Source organism: Carassius auratus, chromosome 20 (genome assembly GCF_003368295.1).
Source record: "Carassius auratus strain Wakin chromosome 20, ASM336829v1, whole genome shotgun sequence".
NCBI classification, from domain to species: domain Eukaryota; kingdom Metazoa; phylum Chordata; class Actinopteri; order Cypriniformes; family Cyprinidae; genus Carassius; species Carassius auratus.
The window spans coordinates 11,554,888-11,572,260 of NC_039262.1; the positions used below are offsets into that span (position 1 = coordinate 11,554,888).

Genomic DNA, 17,373 nt, shown 5'->3' on the forward strand with positions numbered 1-17,373 from the left:
AAGCAATCAGATCAACAAGAGAACAACAACAGTATACAAGTGCCATGACAAGTTTCAGTTAGTCTAGTACAGAACACATAGCCCCACCTCTTTTTTAAATATAAGAATATGAAAGACAAGAAAAGAAAATGTAAGTGCTAGTATTAGTTGGTCAAGAGCTGGCTAAAAGATGAGTCTTTGGATGTTTTTTGAAAATGAGTAAAGACTCGAGTTGAGATTGGGAGGTCATTCCACCAGCTGGGCACAGTCCAGGAAAAAGTCAGTGAGAGTGATTTTGAACTTCTTTGGGATGGCACCACAAGGTGTCTTTCACTTGCAGAGTGCAAACTTCTGGAGGGCACATAAGACTGAACTAGTAAGTTTAGGTATGTTGGTGTCATGCCAGTGGTCGTCTTGTAGGCAAGCATCGGTCCCTTGATGCGAGCGGCTACTGGTAGCCAGTGTAACCTGATGAGAAGAGGAGTAATGGGAGCATTTTGGCTCATTGAAGACAACCCTCACTGCTGCATTTTGAATCAGTTGCAGAGGCTTGATAGTACATGCAGGAAGGCCCACCAGGAGAGCATTACAATAGTCCAGTCTGGAGAGAACATGAGCTTGGACAAGAAGTTGGGTGGCTTGCTCTGACAGGAAGGGTCTAAACTTCCTAATGTTGTATAAGGCAAATCTGCAGGACCGGGTCGTTGTAGCAATATGGTCTGTGAAGCTTAACTGATGATATACTAGTAGTTATTCATGGAGTACTTATTTTTTTAGATACTAGTATAATACTACCGGGGTCCTCAACTCTGGCCCTTAAGGTCCAATTTTCCTGCAGAGTTCAGCTAAGGTCTTCAGGATCATTAGAAACGTCCAAGCAGGTGTGATTTGGAGCTGGTTGGAGTTAAACACTGCAGAAATGTGGCCATCCAGGAATTTAGTTTGGTGTGGTGTATTTATGGTGTGACTATGGGCAACAACAGACTTAAACACCTCTTCGTTACAACCCATCCTATCACTGACTCAAGAAGTTACAGTAGGCTAAAAGCAGATTCCTTGACATTCAGAATGTAGATTTCTATAAGTGAGCTGGAAGTTTAGAAGACATGCATGTATATGGTGTGATATATTTGTTTAATAAACATTCAAAGAATCACACATTTCTTAATTTGTGTGTAACATTTCTAGGATGGACCTCTGAATCTGCCAAGGAAGAGGATGCTGTTAGTGGGGTTGTGCCTGATGAAGAACAAGAAGGGGTGATCTGCCGTGAAACTTTGAAAGTTGACAAAACTGTCGCACTCTACCATGACTGCAGTGGCTGCTGCTGCCTCTGTGCCTTCTTCATTCACCTCAATAAAAGCTTTGTGGATCACTGCTGAAATGAAGAGCCCACTTTGTCTGCTCATGCCTGTCAGATCAGACTTTGTGTCCTGAAACACAGAGCTCATACCCATCTCTTGCAGTTTTTCTGATAGGGATGTCTCAACTTCCAACTTGAACTTTGGCAGATGGACTTCAATATCCATATGCATGGACATTTTGTCTCTTTTGGTCCAGTCAAGCAGCTTGTCAAGGGTCAACTCGCTCTCCAGCTGTCAAACACAGACACACACACTGAAAAATAGCATACATGGCACCAAAATAGTCAAGAGCATCATCAAAACTATCCATCAGCACTGCTGACCTTCAGAAGATTATCAGAGCCATCCTGAGTTTCGTTTGGAAGAAGGATCAACATACTGAGCTCCTCCTTTTTATATGGTAACTCCAGCACCTGCAGTTCATACTCTGGGATGTCTCTGAAGGGAAACATTTCTTTCTGGTACATCATTTGCACAGGCCGATGCTCATTCTAATGGAAGAAAATTGCCATTAAATGTAGAAATGCATAGTACATACAAAATTACTTCAACACATTGACTTTATATTCATTCCCCACATGGAGTTGCACCCCTGAATCAAACCTGGTTTATTTTAAATGGCATTTCTCTAGTGTTAAATTCTTCAAATGTGTACATCCAGGTCCCTTTGAAGTAGATGGCATTAACAAGAACTAGCCGGGTCAGCTCATTTATCACACCAAACTGAAGGAGATCTTTAATTTTATCTAAAACAAGAACAAACAAAGATCACAATTTGATTATTTATAGTATTCAGATCATTGGCATTAAATTATACACATTTTACTTCATGTTTGTGTTTTTCACAGATTACAAACAGCCTATCACACATACAAAGTTAATAATAATAATATATTATAATTGTTGCAAACAAAATTATTCAACCCCCTATATTCTTAAAACCATTGAAGAATGAAAAAACAACATTGTTTGCTTTAAACATTCACAAACAAAAATATTGAAGTTTAGTGTAGAGTATCTTATTCGTTATAACCTCTAATAAACACTGTCTATAAATCCTTAGAAGCTTCTCTCACCTTTCTGCTGCCATCTTGACCCATTCTTTACTTGGGAAAAAAAAATGCTTCCAGATCACAGATAATCTTTGGTTTTGCCGTTGCCACTGTTTTCTTCAAATGTAATCAACTACTTTCAATAATAATGAAATCTTAAGGCTGATAAGGACAGTCAAATCCATGCTATGACTGATCCCCAAACCAAGCTTTTACCAGATTCAGATCTATACTTTCGGTTGGCTTTCCTGAAGAAAAGTCCATTAATCATCAAGCTTCAGTCTCTGTATCAAGAGCACAATCTTTGCCAAAATGGCCTTATACTTCAAATTAATCATGATAACCTACATGTTGCAAGATTTCCTTTTTTCTCAGTCGTGCTGATCAAACAGCAATTGAATAGGTGTTAATTATTACAAAATAATCCCATTACTATAAAAATACTACATTATCATCATTGCTTTTAATTTGCCACTAAACGGGTATAGCAATTTAAAAAAAAATGCTCGATATTTGAAAAAGTTTACATTTGTAAACTATTAGTGGCCAGTGGGTTGAATAGTTTTGATTGAAAAACCCAATACATCTGCCTATTATTTTCAAGTGGCCCTTCAGGGGCAGTTACCCATCCCTTTTCTTAACCTTTTATCCAAAAAACTTTCTCATATAACTTCTCACTCTCTGTCTGCTCTTCCACCCATTTGTTAATGAGCTGTCGTGACTTATCAGATTCTCCAATGAAGTCCACAGCCTGAAGGTCAGCATGGTACAGCTTCAGAGTGGAGTCCAAATACTCCTGCAGGACAAAATAGAGGCAGTGTCTCATATGAAAAAAATAAATACATAAACAGTTTTAACATTCAGTTTAACATTCAGATAAGGAAGCAAAGCATGGATTTAGCAAAGCTCACGATGAGCACCAAAAAGCATAATTTTTAAAGGCTAATTTTTAATGGACTCACAGGTAAGAACTTGAAGGTTTTCTCTCCGTAGAGGCGGCTGGCTAGTTTGAGGATGTAGGAGGCTGATGGTTTGTTGATAGTTGAGGCGAGTCTCTCAAAATGAGAGTGAACATCAGAGACAGAACGGAAGGACAAAACCTATAAAGAGAAAGACAGATGGGTAGATCTCACATATCTGATCACATTTTTAAGTTCGTTATTTAATGTACTGAAAACTGAAACTAGACTAAAATGAATAGCGCCAATGGTAACATATTTATACCTCGACTCATACCTTTTCCATTTCTTTGGCAGTGTCTCCTCGGGCTCCCAAGTAGACCATGCTGAGCGCTGCGCTGATGCTCAGGGGAGAAAAGAACATGTTTCCCGCAGCGTTGCTCTCGCTCAGAGCCCGATAGAGATCCAGAGCGAAGAGACTGTTAGCACGAGACAGACCCTCCATGACTGATCACACTGCTAGAAACAACAAAACAAAAGCTGTGAGTATCATAGCCTACTTTGTGCAACCTTCTTTCAAGTCACTAAGTATTATTTTACTTCTATTAACGATGTCCTTTTGCCGTAATTCACTTGTCCTCTGTTGGTTCGACAGATTCCACTGTATACGTTATAGGCTACGTGTTCAAAATATTCACTTGATGCTCTAAAAGATGTACTTATCTTGAAAATGTCCCATAAGAATGATTTTAATAGTGCGCTGCATCGATTATGGCGTTGTTGCTGGAGTGTTGTCCGGAGAGGGCTCCGCCCCGCTGTTAGAATGTCTGCAGAACGAAACGGGCGTTTCAAAAATATTTTTTCAACCGATTTAGGCCTACATGATCTTGCTAGTAGTTAAGTTACCTATGACACCGAGGTTCCAATGCGTATGGCAAGCCGTTTTATCTTAAAGTATTCCCAACGTTGCTCGTCGTAATTGTATTTTTACTAGTAACAATTCAGTTACACAAAATTGGGATTTCCCAATGCTTTGAATTTACTTTATTTTAATGTGTGCATCGGTCCCACATGATCAGAATGTGTTCAACTGACATAATTTTCCTCTTTTTCTCAAAGACTTATTGCTTGCCAAACCAACATACTTCATTCACATTAAGACTACTTAAAATAATCATGTCGATTCAAGATATTATTTGTAGTTCCTGATTATCATTACACAAGTGCATTGTGTACTGTAAAAGTGATTTCATTGATTTCTTAATGCTAGTATTAATAAAAAAAAACAGTTGCCATGAATTGATTACACAGAAGAATAAAAAAACAACAACACTTTAATGCATCAATAGCATATTCAAACAAAGATACATAATTATTGTCAAATTGGATGAAGAACAGCAAGACATCGATAAACCTACTATTAACTGTTGTCAGTGTCGATTAAGAACAGTCAAAAGACATTTGTAAAAATATAAACTATCAGTGTAGACTTAATAGTGCATATACGAACCAGTATACTGTTAGAACAAACAGTGCATTCTGAAGAAGAAAAAAAACAATTAAGTAATCCATACATGGCACAAAGTGAAAGTTAAAATAGAGCAATAGCTTGTTACAGTTCACTGGAGGTTAACCATGCATCTTAAAGTGATAGTTCACCCCCCAAAAATCTAAATTCTGTCATTAATTACTCATGCTTCATGTTGTTCCAAACCTGTAAGACCTCTGTTCATCTTCAGAACACAAATTAAGATATTTTAGGCTTTAAGGCTACTTTGGGAAAATGTTTAATTAACTATTTGGTTGGGTTTATTACACAGACCTGGCAACCCGAGGGGAAACAGATATTCCGAGGGGAACAGAATCGACTGCTACACCGGCCTCGTCGTCTCTGTTTGTTTTTTTTTAGGAAGAATGTGCTCAGCTTAGAACATTTGTCCGCATCAGTTTCCAAAGCTTTCTTCTTATTTATTCTGGACTTTTCAGCGCCGCATTTGCGCTTTCTGTTATCCATTTTTATCTCACTTTTTTTATATTTTGAGTAACTTGCAAGGTGACGTGTTGGGGGCAGGGCCAGGGAGTCAACAGATAATTACGTCATCATCAGGCTGCACTCTGCGAGAAAATATTAAATAAAAAATAGTGGGACGGTGGTAAAATAATAAATAAAAAGAGTGGGGCTGCGGTAAAATAATAATAATAATAATAATAATAATAATAATAATAATATAATATATATTTATATATATATTTCAACCCAGTGCCATGACAACAACGGCCCTCTGAGCCAAAAAAACATACCGGCCCACCAGGAATATTCCCGGTGCTCCCGATTAGCCAATTCGGGACTGGACATCAGTAAAGAAAAAAAAATAGGACTCTTCATAATGGAGGAAATCAGAAATATCTTAATTTGTTTTCTAAGGGTGTACTCACACTGCCAGTTTGAACCATGCCCGAGTGCGTTTGACCACCAAAGCGTGGTTCGTTTGACTAGTGTGAGTGCTCCGAATCGTGCCCGGGCGCGGCTTGATTGGCCGGCTCTGGCCCGCTTGGAAGAGGTGGGCCAGGGCACGGTTCAGTTGGACTCGGGCGCGGTTCGCATGCAGTGTGAGCGCTAACCGTGCCAGAGCACGGAAAAGGACGCTTTGCATCACGGTTTTGCGACGCTCCAAAACCAACATGGCAGGGAAAGGGTCGCTTTGGTCTACGGCAGAGGTGCAAAACGCATAAAAACTAAAAACTGCAAAGTCCTTGCAAACATCCTCATACGAGCAGCACGATTACGTGAAAATTTTCGCGTCACTAAGGCGACACATCTGTTTAACAAAAGGCTGTGGACCAAACAACACAAAATTATCCACAAAGAAAACAGAGCGATGCACTCCATTGTGTTAAGAGAGAGCCGCTCTTCCTGTTTATCCCGAAACCGTCGCACCATAATGACGTAAGCGTGCTCCGGCACGAATGCTGAAACCCTATATGTGAGTGCAGGCCAGAGGGGGAGTGGGGAGGGGGGACAATCATACTCGGGCCCGGTTCATAGCAACCGTGCCTAGTGTGAGTACACCCTAAAGATGAACGAAGGTCTTACAGGTCTAGAATGACATGAGGGTGAGTAATTAATGACAGAATTTAGATTTCTTTTTTGGATGAACTATCCCTTTAATGCTTTCAAGGACAACGCCAACATCGTCTGTTGATCAAAAGCATGTTGTTTGAGAATGTAAATCCCAACAGTGGTGTCTTCAGTGGCCTCATTGATGCAGACTGCATTCATGCCCTGCACAAAACAAACAAATGTAGCAGAAATGAGTTGAACCAGACAAATTAAAGAGTCTATCAGAGCTGTGTGCATTGAAACGAGAGCCGAACTCCTCAGGAAGTCATAAATCAGTTCTAGTGCCACAAGAACCAAGCAAGATAACCAACCAACCAACTTGTTCACACAACAGCTTTCAACATTAACACCAATAGAACAATTATTGACAATTTTAATTAGAAGAAGAGATTGTCAAATTTATTGTTCGTGATTGAAATGCAACGCTGGACATCATATGTAAACCCAGGAGATCAAGTTAAATACTTGCATTGACTTCCCCCACCCAGCAGAACCAGACTGAAATTCCTAAGGGGGAAGGGCTTTAAACCTTTGTCTTCACAGAAAAGTCCCTTTGCCAGAGAATGGCAAAGAAACTGCTTTTTGTACATTATATATGGACCAGAATGAACTCAAAAAGACTTATAAATGAATCATTCCATTGCTTAACTCTTAGCTTTTAGCTTGTAGCTTTGCTACCTAGCTTTAGCTTGTAGCATCTAGCCATGCGGTTAGTCATCATTGTTCTTTGAGCGCGGTTCCAGCGTGCCTGCCTGCTGCTACTATGCCACGATGAGAAGGAATACAACCTAGTCTCGTCAAACTTTATTTCTTTTCTTTTCCGTTTGAGAGTTTCGTGTTCTGAGTTAAGTTTTGTAACGTCCGTTCAACTTCAACCAGCGCACATGACTCTGCACTTTCAGCCAACGCCCAACAACCACGGGCTTCCCAAGACGTCACTTCAGAGACTGAACTTCCAGCCAATCAACGACCTCGGGATAGCCCTTTCACCGAGGCTCCTTCTTCACAGGAGATGCAAGTAACTTTACCCACAGACTGTGACCTTTACTGGTGTATCTAATATAATTTTAACCTCATTGAGGAACTCAATGCGAGCGCTAATTACGTGATTGATGGTTGTTCATGTTTATGCAATTTAACGTATTGCTGTTAACTTGGGCATCCATATTTCCATTCTCTTAAATTCATCTTTCCCTAACTTTCGACCTTCCTGCAACTTGTGTGATTGTGTGTGTGCGTGCGTTTATGTGTTAGATTAGTTTATATGTCTTAGATTTATCTAATAAAGCCTTATTCATATTGAAAAGAGAAGTATCTTGTGTTTTGTGCTTACAAGTTAATGTCTTAAACTGCCGATCTTGTTACTGTGCTAATTAATAGTGTTTTCACTATAGTTTGGATATTAGTATCCAGCGCAGATTTGATGTTAAACGGCTAGTTCACTGAATCGCAGGGCGTCTCCGTGACCAGCCGTGAAACAGTGGTTCTGTTCAAATTCCCTTTAAAATCTTAAATGATTCCCTTTGAGCTAAATTGACCTGTTCGTACACAAATGTAGGTAAATGTATGGAAGTAAGTCTTATTTACAAAAACCTATTGAGAAAAATTAACACACACACACACACAGAAAATGTTGTATACAGACAAACTGTAGAATATAAACGCAAAATTTACTTTTGTGAAAAATACATTACTTCCTTTTAATATTGCCTAACGTTACAGACTGGCCATCGGTTGTTGGCACTAGCAGAGTGTTAAAGTGCTGGTAATTTACCATTTTAATTGTTATCTAGAGGAAATATCATCTATTTGAAAACAAATATAAAACAATTTGATGGACTTTGCATTAAATCGTTGTCGTCTGAGATGAGGCAACTGTTGGCTCAGCTGCTGGATCTTCTAATCTCTATTCAATTTCTCCTTTTACAGCAGTTTCTCTTCCCTCTCAATGATGCAATGCCGCCACCATCTGCTCCGGAGTGCCTCGGTTGTGTCAAAACTCAATTAGATTGACTTCAGTTTTAGATTCAATCACTTTCAGTTAACGTGACAGAAATGTGTACATACAACACTCAGTATGAACAAGTGAAATCTACTTGATTAAAGTATGTTCACAACCAAAACATAAATTGTGTTGTACATACTTGTTTAATTTTTGTAAATTCAAAGACCTGCCATGTTAAACCTACAATTAAATATACTAATGATGCCAGTTAGAGAGCTCTCTAAATCAATTCTTACATGTAACAATTATAATAAGAGAGCGCTCTAATTAAATTATTACTATTAAAAATTCCAATTACAGAGTTGACTTTTAGAATTAAAACGATCCAAATTTACGTTGGTGTTTCAGAAACGATCTCCGTCTATTCTACATAACTGAAAAGTGCATGTCATGTGACCATTCATTCACAAGTGGACATGCACATAAAAGTGTAAACAAAAAATCGGTTGCTAGTCACTGTCAAGTTCAACAATGAGCATGATTACTGTTCATTATATGGTTACAAGGTCATCAAGGATACGCAGAGATCATGTGCACAGCCACGCCATCATTTTTGAAAGTCTCCGTTTTGGTTTCGTTTACACTGAAATGCAACCCCGGAGTTTTCAAACTAAAACGGGGTCAGCAGCATTTTCAAAAGACTCAATTTTCAAACGTGGAAAACGGCAAAGTAGTGTAAACGGCATAACCACATCAAAAGTTATGGATTTTAAAACAAAAATGCACTAGTGAAATGAGGCCTAAATAATTTTTTACTAGTAAGAATTACAATTAGAGAGCTCTCCAATAACATTTTTACTAATAACAATTCTGATTAGAGACCTCTCTAATTTAATTATTACTAGTTAAAATAAATTACAGAAGTATATAATTCAATTTTTACTAGTAAAAAAAACACATTAAAGATATGTTAAATTGCAGATCTCTGTAATTGAATTAAAGAGCTCTCTAATTCAGTTGTTACTAGTAAGAATTGCATTAAAGATCTCTCTAATTATCATTCTTAGCTCTCTAATTAAATTGTTACTAGTAAGAATGCAATTGCAGAGCTCTCTTATTCAATTACAGAGCTTTCTAATTAAATTGTTACTAGTACAAATTGCATTAAAGAGCTCTCTAACTGTAATTCTTACTAGTAAAATATTTTGTTACAAAATTAAATTTTAATCTCTGGAGTCTCTGAAGACCCAAAACAGTTTGAGTGTGACCCACAAACGAACAGAGTACAGGGGTTAAAGACAGTAAAAGTGAGTGGGTCCAATATCATAGCAATTGCAGGGAAGTTGTGGTCTAATGGTTAGAGAATTTGACTCCTAACCCTAAGGTTGTGGGTTTGAGTCTCAGGCTGTATGGCTTTATGTCACGTCACTTTTTAAACTGTGGGTGGGTCTTGTCTCACATACACTGGTCCAGATGCCCATGCTTTCAAATCAAAATCAAAAGAAAAACAAGTAAATGCAGCATTTGTGTGTCAGTTTTAGTGTGCCTATTCATGCAAATAAACCTTACTACTGTAAATAGAATTAACAATTATGTATTATTTGACCTACGCAGTATGTTAGTACTTCCTGTACTGTCTTTAATGGCAGTAAAAAATTCCAAACATCTTCATAGTCCTAAATGGTTTTAAATTAGATGTCGACAGCAGAATTTACAGAAACTTGACAGACAATCTGAATGCCTCATTATGATAACTGTGCCTCATGCATATTCATAAAATGTATGACTGTCTGTCTGACTGCTTTGTGGACAGTCCATCGATAATACTGTTGCACCAAGGGTATCCTGAAATTGAGTCCTGGCTCGTGTCGCGGACCCTTCCAGTCCCACCTCAATTCACTTACACTGTCCTATTGTAATAAAGGAAAAATCGATCTTGAAAAAAGAAAATGGGGACTCAAGCAGCTTGTTCAGTCAAGCTGCTTTTAATGATGAATAGCAGCACTGAGGCTCTAATGATCTATTAAGTATATTATTATAGGCTATATTGATTAAAATTATTATAAAATTGTTATGCTTTACAGAGAAGAAATATAGGTAGTCTATGTAGTACATATCACACAAAAAAATGCTGCAATTTGCACTTAGTGTAAATAGTCTATATCACTATTTACACTTATTTACATGCAGGCTACACTATTTTTGAAGGTGAATTCACACTTGCACAGAAAACATGCATATAAATGTATGCTCAGAAATATTCATATTTACTTACTGTATGTAACATACCTGTTTTTGTTACATTTTATAAGGGTTTTATCATTTTTCACTCACTCAGTAATGATGAGGCAGAGTCTGTTACCAGTTATACAGTTCAACAATCAAGAAATGAATATAAGTGAGTTACATTTTGAACACAATATTGTCTGTTTTCGTTGCACCAACAAAAGTAGTTCAAACAAAGCTGAAGAAGAACTGTTGCGCGTCTCAGAGAAACATGTTTCATACTTGCATGAATCAGTGTTTTTAAATGAATCACAACAGAACGAGCCACCGTTCCAGCACGAAAACACATTCAGCAAAATATCACCTAATAAGGCTTATCAAAACATCTTCCCAAATAATGTTGCTATTATTATTATTTGGCTAATGTCTGACCTGAAAAAGAGAGAGAGACAGGGAGAAAGAAAAACAGTTTGTCTAGAGTGACAATTAACCTATTCATTGGCCTGTATGTAGCTCAAATTCCGCATGCATGTTACAGTGCATAATAAACACCACAATGAGATGATATTTTGTCTGGTAAATTATTTTCAAGACTATTCTCTCTTTTTTTTTTTCATTTTTGTGATATGGATCTAATGGTCTGGAATAAAAAAATAATAATAATAATAATAATAAAAAGTGTGCATTAATGAAGTGATTCAATATTAAAACAACACCTTTCTAAACTATCATCTCACTCTTATGGTCATTCTGACACAATGAAGATGCTATCAATTAATGCTTATGGGGCTTTTATTTTGAAGTGCATCACCATAGGCGGGATTTGGAAAGGTAAATGAGTGGAGTCACAAATCTTTTTGTGTCTAATGAATACAAGTTTTAATTTCTAAGAAATTAAGAATACAAGAATACTAAGAATACAATTGTAGAGTTCTTTAACTCGATTTCTTGCTAGTAAGAATTTAATTAGAGAGCTCTGTAATTGCATTTTTACTAGTAAGAACTGTGTAAGAGGTCTCTTAATAGTAATTCTTACTAGTTAGAATTCAATTAGAGCTCTATAATCATGACTGTTAGCTACTAGTGAATACTGAGTCAGAGAGTTCTCTAATTCAGTTCTTACTAGTAAGAATGCAGTTGCAGAGTTCTCTAATTAATTTAGAGAACTCTCTAATTGTAATTGTAACTAGTAAAAATTGCAATGTTACTAGTAAGAATTAAATTGTAGAGCTCTTTAATTGAATTGTTACTAGTATAAATGGCATTGACGAATAACGCTGGGAATATTTTAAGCTAAAACGGCTTGCCATAGATGAGCGTATGGAGCACGCAGCGCAATTTCCAGTGAAGCTTCTTTTCGAGGGGAGCAGTTTCCACAAAATCACGTGATAGCCTCACTTTCTATCCAGCCACGTGCATGATTAGGTTTGCTTGTTAACTCCTTACCTTACATCAGGGGTAAGTAACTTACTTACCGGAAACCGTAGCAAACCGGTGTGCACCGTTTGCTACGATTTCCGATTGAACGAAATGCTTTCTGGAAACGCGGTGTAACAAGTGGCCTGTCCTAAATGGAACCTTAAACCCTCACAGTCTTAACCTGCTTTCTGGAATACCCCCTAGATCTGCCTCCATTTTGTTAGAAACGCCCCAACTTCCAAAGATCCAATCAATTCCCCAAGGACGAAATCAAGTCTTTCACTCGGAGAGGTCACAGTAGCCTAAAAAAACAACAACAAAAAAACATCGCCACTTCTGTTTCATGTCGACTTTAAACTTAAAGACCCTATCTAACCGCTTATATCATTTATTTATTGTAATGCTTACTTTTTAATAAAAAGCGGTTGCAATATGAAAAACACATATTCATCTCTATAACAATAAAACATGTAACACTTTTATTTTACTACCAAATTAGGCTACATGTAATATGTAATTAATTTAACTTAGCTACACCACATTCCTCTGCGTAACACGATTTTTGGGCATGTGAGTTCCTGAACATGAATTATGGGATACTCTGTGTAATAGTGTGTTAACAGCTGTGTTACGTTATTCTTTAGCAAACAGAGATGTCAACCTGCCTAATGACTGCTTCATTTACTTTTTTTTTGTCCTAGCTAGAAAATTAGCAAAATAATTATTGCGATAGTCACTAAAAGCATTACAGAGAATGTGTTGCATTAGGTAAGCCATCATTTTCCAACTAAATTTGAACTCTAAATTAGTGTTCTCATCTCAGTCCAAAGCCAAGACATTATTTTTGTGTTGCTGTGCTCTTAAAAACAAAAGAAACAGGGGGAAAAAATACAAAATGTGAATTACTGACATCTAAATACTAGTATTTAACCTTTATTTTGGTGTTAGACAGACAAACATCACATATTTAAGATGGGCCTCTGAATCTGCCGAAGAAGAGGATGCTGTTAGTGGGATTGTGCCTGATGAAGAACAAGAAGGGGTGATCTGCCGTGAAATGCTCCTCTCGTAACATACAGAATGCCACAATGGCTGCAGTAGCGGCTGCTGCCTCTGTGCCTTCTTCATTTACATCCACAAAGGCCTTGTGGGCCACTGCTGAAAGGAACAGGCCACCCTGACTGCTCATGCCTGTCAGATCAGCCTTTGTGTCCTGAAACACAGAGCTCATCCCCATCCCCATCAATATTTCTGCTAAGGAGCTCTCAACCTCCAGCTTGAACTTTGGCAAGTGGACTATAATCTCTGTGTGGGTGTCCATATTATTTCTGTTGGTCCATTCATGCAGCTTATCAAGGGTCAGCTCACTCTCCAGCTGTCAAACACATGTGCACATGAGTCTCTGAATATACAAAAAATTACAACATTTTCCAGTCAAGCAGATCAGTATGAAAACTTTTTGCTGACCTTATGAAGAGGGTCAGAGCCATCCTGACTTTCCTCAGGAAGAAGGATCAGCATGCTGAGCTCCTCCTTTACGTATGGCAACTCCAGCACTTGCAAGCGGTGGTCACAGACATAGTTGAAGGGGAACTTTTTCTTCTGGTACATCATTTGCACTGTCCTGCGCTCATTCTGATGGAATATAAATACACATACCAATGTGAAAGTGAACACGAAAAAGAGTATGACCCTCTATGAAGTAGATATGATTTAGTATGCTTTGAGTAAATACATGCCACTGCATTTTACTATAGTTTGCATACAGACCTGGTTAATTTTAAATGGCATTTCTTTAGTGTCTTGAGCATTAAATTTCTGTAGCCAGTTGCCTTTGAAGTAGATGGCATTAACCAGAGCTAGTCGGGTCATTCCGGTCACCATTCCAGGTTTGATAAGGTCTTTGATTTTATCTGAAAAATACAAGTTGACTGACTTTACATCTGTACTTAAAAAAAAAAAAAAAGATATTCTAGCAACAGGTCCAAACTAATTCTTTAATCTGAAATAGAACTGTTTTTGAACTGCTCTTCTCACTCTCTGTCTGCTCTTCCACCCATTTGTTAATGAGCTGTCGTGACTCGTCAGATGCTCCAATGAAGTCCACAGCCTGAAGGTCAGCATGGTACAGCTTCAGAGTGGAGTCCAAATACTCCTGCAGGACACATGACAACAATCATCAAGAATGACCTATTAATAGAGAAGTTAAACAATAATGGATGGAAAAGAATATATGTCGTAGGTTTAGCTTCCAAATGTCTTTTTGTTAAAGGCAGAATTAACTTACAGGTAAGAAGCTGAAGGTTTTCTCTCCGTAGATACGGTTGGCCAGCCTGAGGATATAAGAAGCTGATGGACTGTTGATTGCTGAGGTGAGGCTCTCAAAATGAGAGTGAACATCAGAGACTGAACTGAAGGACAAAACCTAAAAAGAGAAAGAAGTTCACATATTAACTTGTTTACACAGGAGAGACTTTACTAATAGTTTACAAAGTTTGTCATATTTTTATTTTGTTATATATATAATTATTATGTATTACTCTTTTATTAAAAAAGTAAAAAAAAAAAAATGCCCATGGTATGTAACAGAATAAGCTAAGGGTGTGCACTAAAGAGCCTGTTCTTAGCAGATTTATCACAAGGAGTAAACTAAATGTCAGAGTCTGAAGTCCTTTGTCAAAACAAGCGTTCACATTCATTGTCTAGTTGAGTCTGAAATTAAAGCAAATCACGGCAGCAAGCTCAGGGCACGCACAAGTTGGCTTTTGTGGCTAAAACCTCAGTTGTTGTTTTTTCCTTTCAGATCTGGATGGATTTTTCTGTTGTTTTTTTTAAGCTCCTTCTAATAGAGCAGCTTTAAAGAGAGAGAGGTATGTGCAGCTGTAATCATTTGTTTATATTTGTTTACACTACTCTAGCTCTCCCTCTCTCTATTGAGTTAGCCTACCACAGCCTGCATGTGCTCTTTGGCTAATCAAATGTCCTGCTATGCCTAGGTCTTCAATAAACGTCAAATGCTTTGCATTTGATTTCAGTCTAACCATGCAAATATACTTTCTAATAGATTGATGATGTATGGTTGAAGTCAGCATATAGCACTTAAGCGTTTAAGTAACTTGGAATATTTTCAATACTTCTATAGGTTAGTTAACATGTAACCACTTTGGCTATACAATAAACTATAGATATGCTATGGTATTCACTGCTTAAACTGAATGACAATATAATTCTGAATGAGAGCACATTTTCTGCATTAAGACATTTTCTCGAATTCTTACCATCCATTGATAAGTAACTGAAATGACAAGAAGAATTCACTGAATGATAATGTCAACTCAAACTTTCACAGTTACCCAACAGAAATGAGTCATCATTTCGAGACAATCTATACATCTATATTTTCTCAACCCTAAAATGTATTAGGCCTAATAACATACGCATTCTCACCTAAACTCACAAAGAATTCTAAGACATTTCTTAGCATTTTCACTACATCTGGCTTAAATAAACAAACTCGCCAGGTAAAAACTCATAACTGTGTGCTATTGTTCGGCTGTGATAAATGCAACTCTGTTTTAAGCTCATACTATGAACAAATATTTACTCTTGGGCCTCACCCCATTTTTTTCTGTCAAACAGGGTTATTTTCTCTTCCTGGTTTTGGGTTATGGTTTTGTTTCCTAGCTGGATTTCCCAGTCACGGTTTACTGTAAGTGTGCAGAATGCAAACTATTTGTAGATTCTCAACTGGAAAAAAAAAAAAAAACACTCCCACACAGACCTGTTCTTGTTCTTCCAGATGCTTATACCTCATACCTTTTCCATTTCTTTGGCAGTGTCTCCTCGGGCTCCCAAGTAGACCATGCTGAGCGCTGCGCTGATGCTCAGGGGAGAAAAGAACATGTTTCCCGCAGCGTTGCTCTCGCTCAGAGCCCGATAGAGATCCAGAGCGAAGAGACTGTTAGCACGAGACAGACCCTCCATGACTGATGACACTGCGTAAAAAAAGAACCCCATCATTTATGCAACCATCGTTAAAATCCATACAACCTAGCGCAATATTTTCACAAAAAGCAGCAAAGAGTATTGAGCAGATTTAGAGTGTAAACAATATGGTTTATGAATTGCCAGTGTTAGTAGCCTATACAAAAAACATCTTTAGACTGCTGTCCATTCTGATAATATAATGTCCTTTTGTTTTAACATATTTAGCTAATAATATGCCCATCACCGTAAATATTTAGCTTGCGCAGGTTGATACTGTGAGAGAACAGGAAGTTGCACGTACATTTGCGTTTATTCCAGTGGAAGCGTCACTCCAGTTCCGAGCACCTGCTTTTGAGAATTGAATGTGTAGCCTACAGATTAAGTATTACTTACCTTTTATAAAAGATGCTTGTCCCAAAAGAACATCTGAGTGAAAGAGAATCCTGCCCTAGAGTCATGCGCTATATAAATGGACCAGCAACGCCCATGTGCGCCCATAAAGTGCAGAACAAGCTAGACAGGTAAACTGTATGAGTTAGACTTATCACAGGTGAGTCAGTCTCATAACCCCCCACCCTTTTATTACCTTTTTATGTGCTTCCCTTATTTTACTGCATAATGTGCAACTTTTTAATCAGCCAAGTTCAAAAGCGAGTGAAAACATTTGTTGGAAAGTTTTGAGTGTGCTTTCTATGGAGAGGCAGAGGGAGTGGACAATAGGAAAAACACTTTGTTTTGTCAGCAACACAAGGCAGATGAATTCAATGAATGTGACAGCTCTGGACTAATCAGTTGGACTTTGTGCATAAAGGGTGAGTCACACTGGTGCATCAGAGGTTCTGCACAATAAAACCTTGTCAACGGCCTTTCACAATAGGCGCTGTGTTTGTGGAAGAAGTGTTTGTCGAAATGCTTCTTCACATCTTTAAAAAACAGGGTTAATTTTTTTCTTGAATGCTATCTTAAGCAAATAGACCAGGGGTGGCAGCCCTGCTGAGTTCAGCTCCAACCCTAATAAAAACTCACCTGCCTGTAGCCTCCTACGAACCCTTCAGACCTAGATAAGCTTGTTCAGATGTGTTTGATTAGGGCTGAAGCAAAACTCTTCAGGGCTGTGGCTCTCCAGGACCCACTTTCGCCACCACTGATATAGATTACTGATTCTGTCAAGTTACCTGAAGTGGCTACCTTAAGAGATAACGCCAATCACTTGGCATTATTAAAAATTATGAATGAAGAAATCAGCTGCCTCATTATCAATGTCAGTATCATTTAATGGCACTTTAAGTACAGATTGAGCTGAAGCTTGGACATTGTTCCGTTAACTTAAAGTTGCTCCTACACACACACCATTTCTTATTATTATTATCAATGTTGAAAA

At 37.9% G+C, this 17,373-nt stretch overlaps 1 protein-coding gene across 1 annotated transcript; it reads right to left on the reverse strand.

Moving 5' to 3' along the window:
- Nucleotides 1–1,094: 1,094 nt before the first annotated feature.
- LOC113037922 (uncharacterized) lies at nucleotides 1,095–16,575 on the reverse strand. Its single transcript, XM_026195242.1, has 13 exons — nucleotides 16,294–16,575; nucleotides 15,822–16,000; nucleotides 14,293–14,430; nucleotides 14,043–14,160; nucleotides 13,776–13,918; nucleotides 13,473–13,640; nucleotides 12,979–13,380; nucleotides 3,632–3,805; nucleotides 3,358–3,495; nucleotides 3,038–3,191; nucleotides 1,947–2,089; nucleotides 1,667–1,834; nucleotides 1,095–1,574 (listed from the first exon to the last, which is right to left on the reverse strand). Exons 2-13 carry the CDS (start codon nucleotides 15,987–15,989, stop codon nucleotides 1,164–1,166), a joined length of 2,325 nt encoding a protein of 774 aa, XP_026051027.1. The 5' UTR covers nucleotides 15,990–16,000; nucleotides 16,294–16,575; the 3' UTR covers nucleotides 1,095–1,163.
- Between the last annotated feature and the right edge of the window lie 798 nt (nucleotides 16,576–17,373).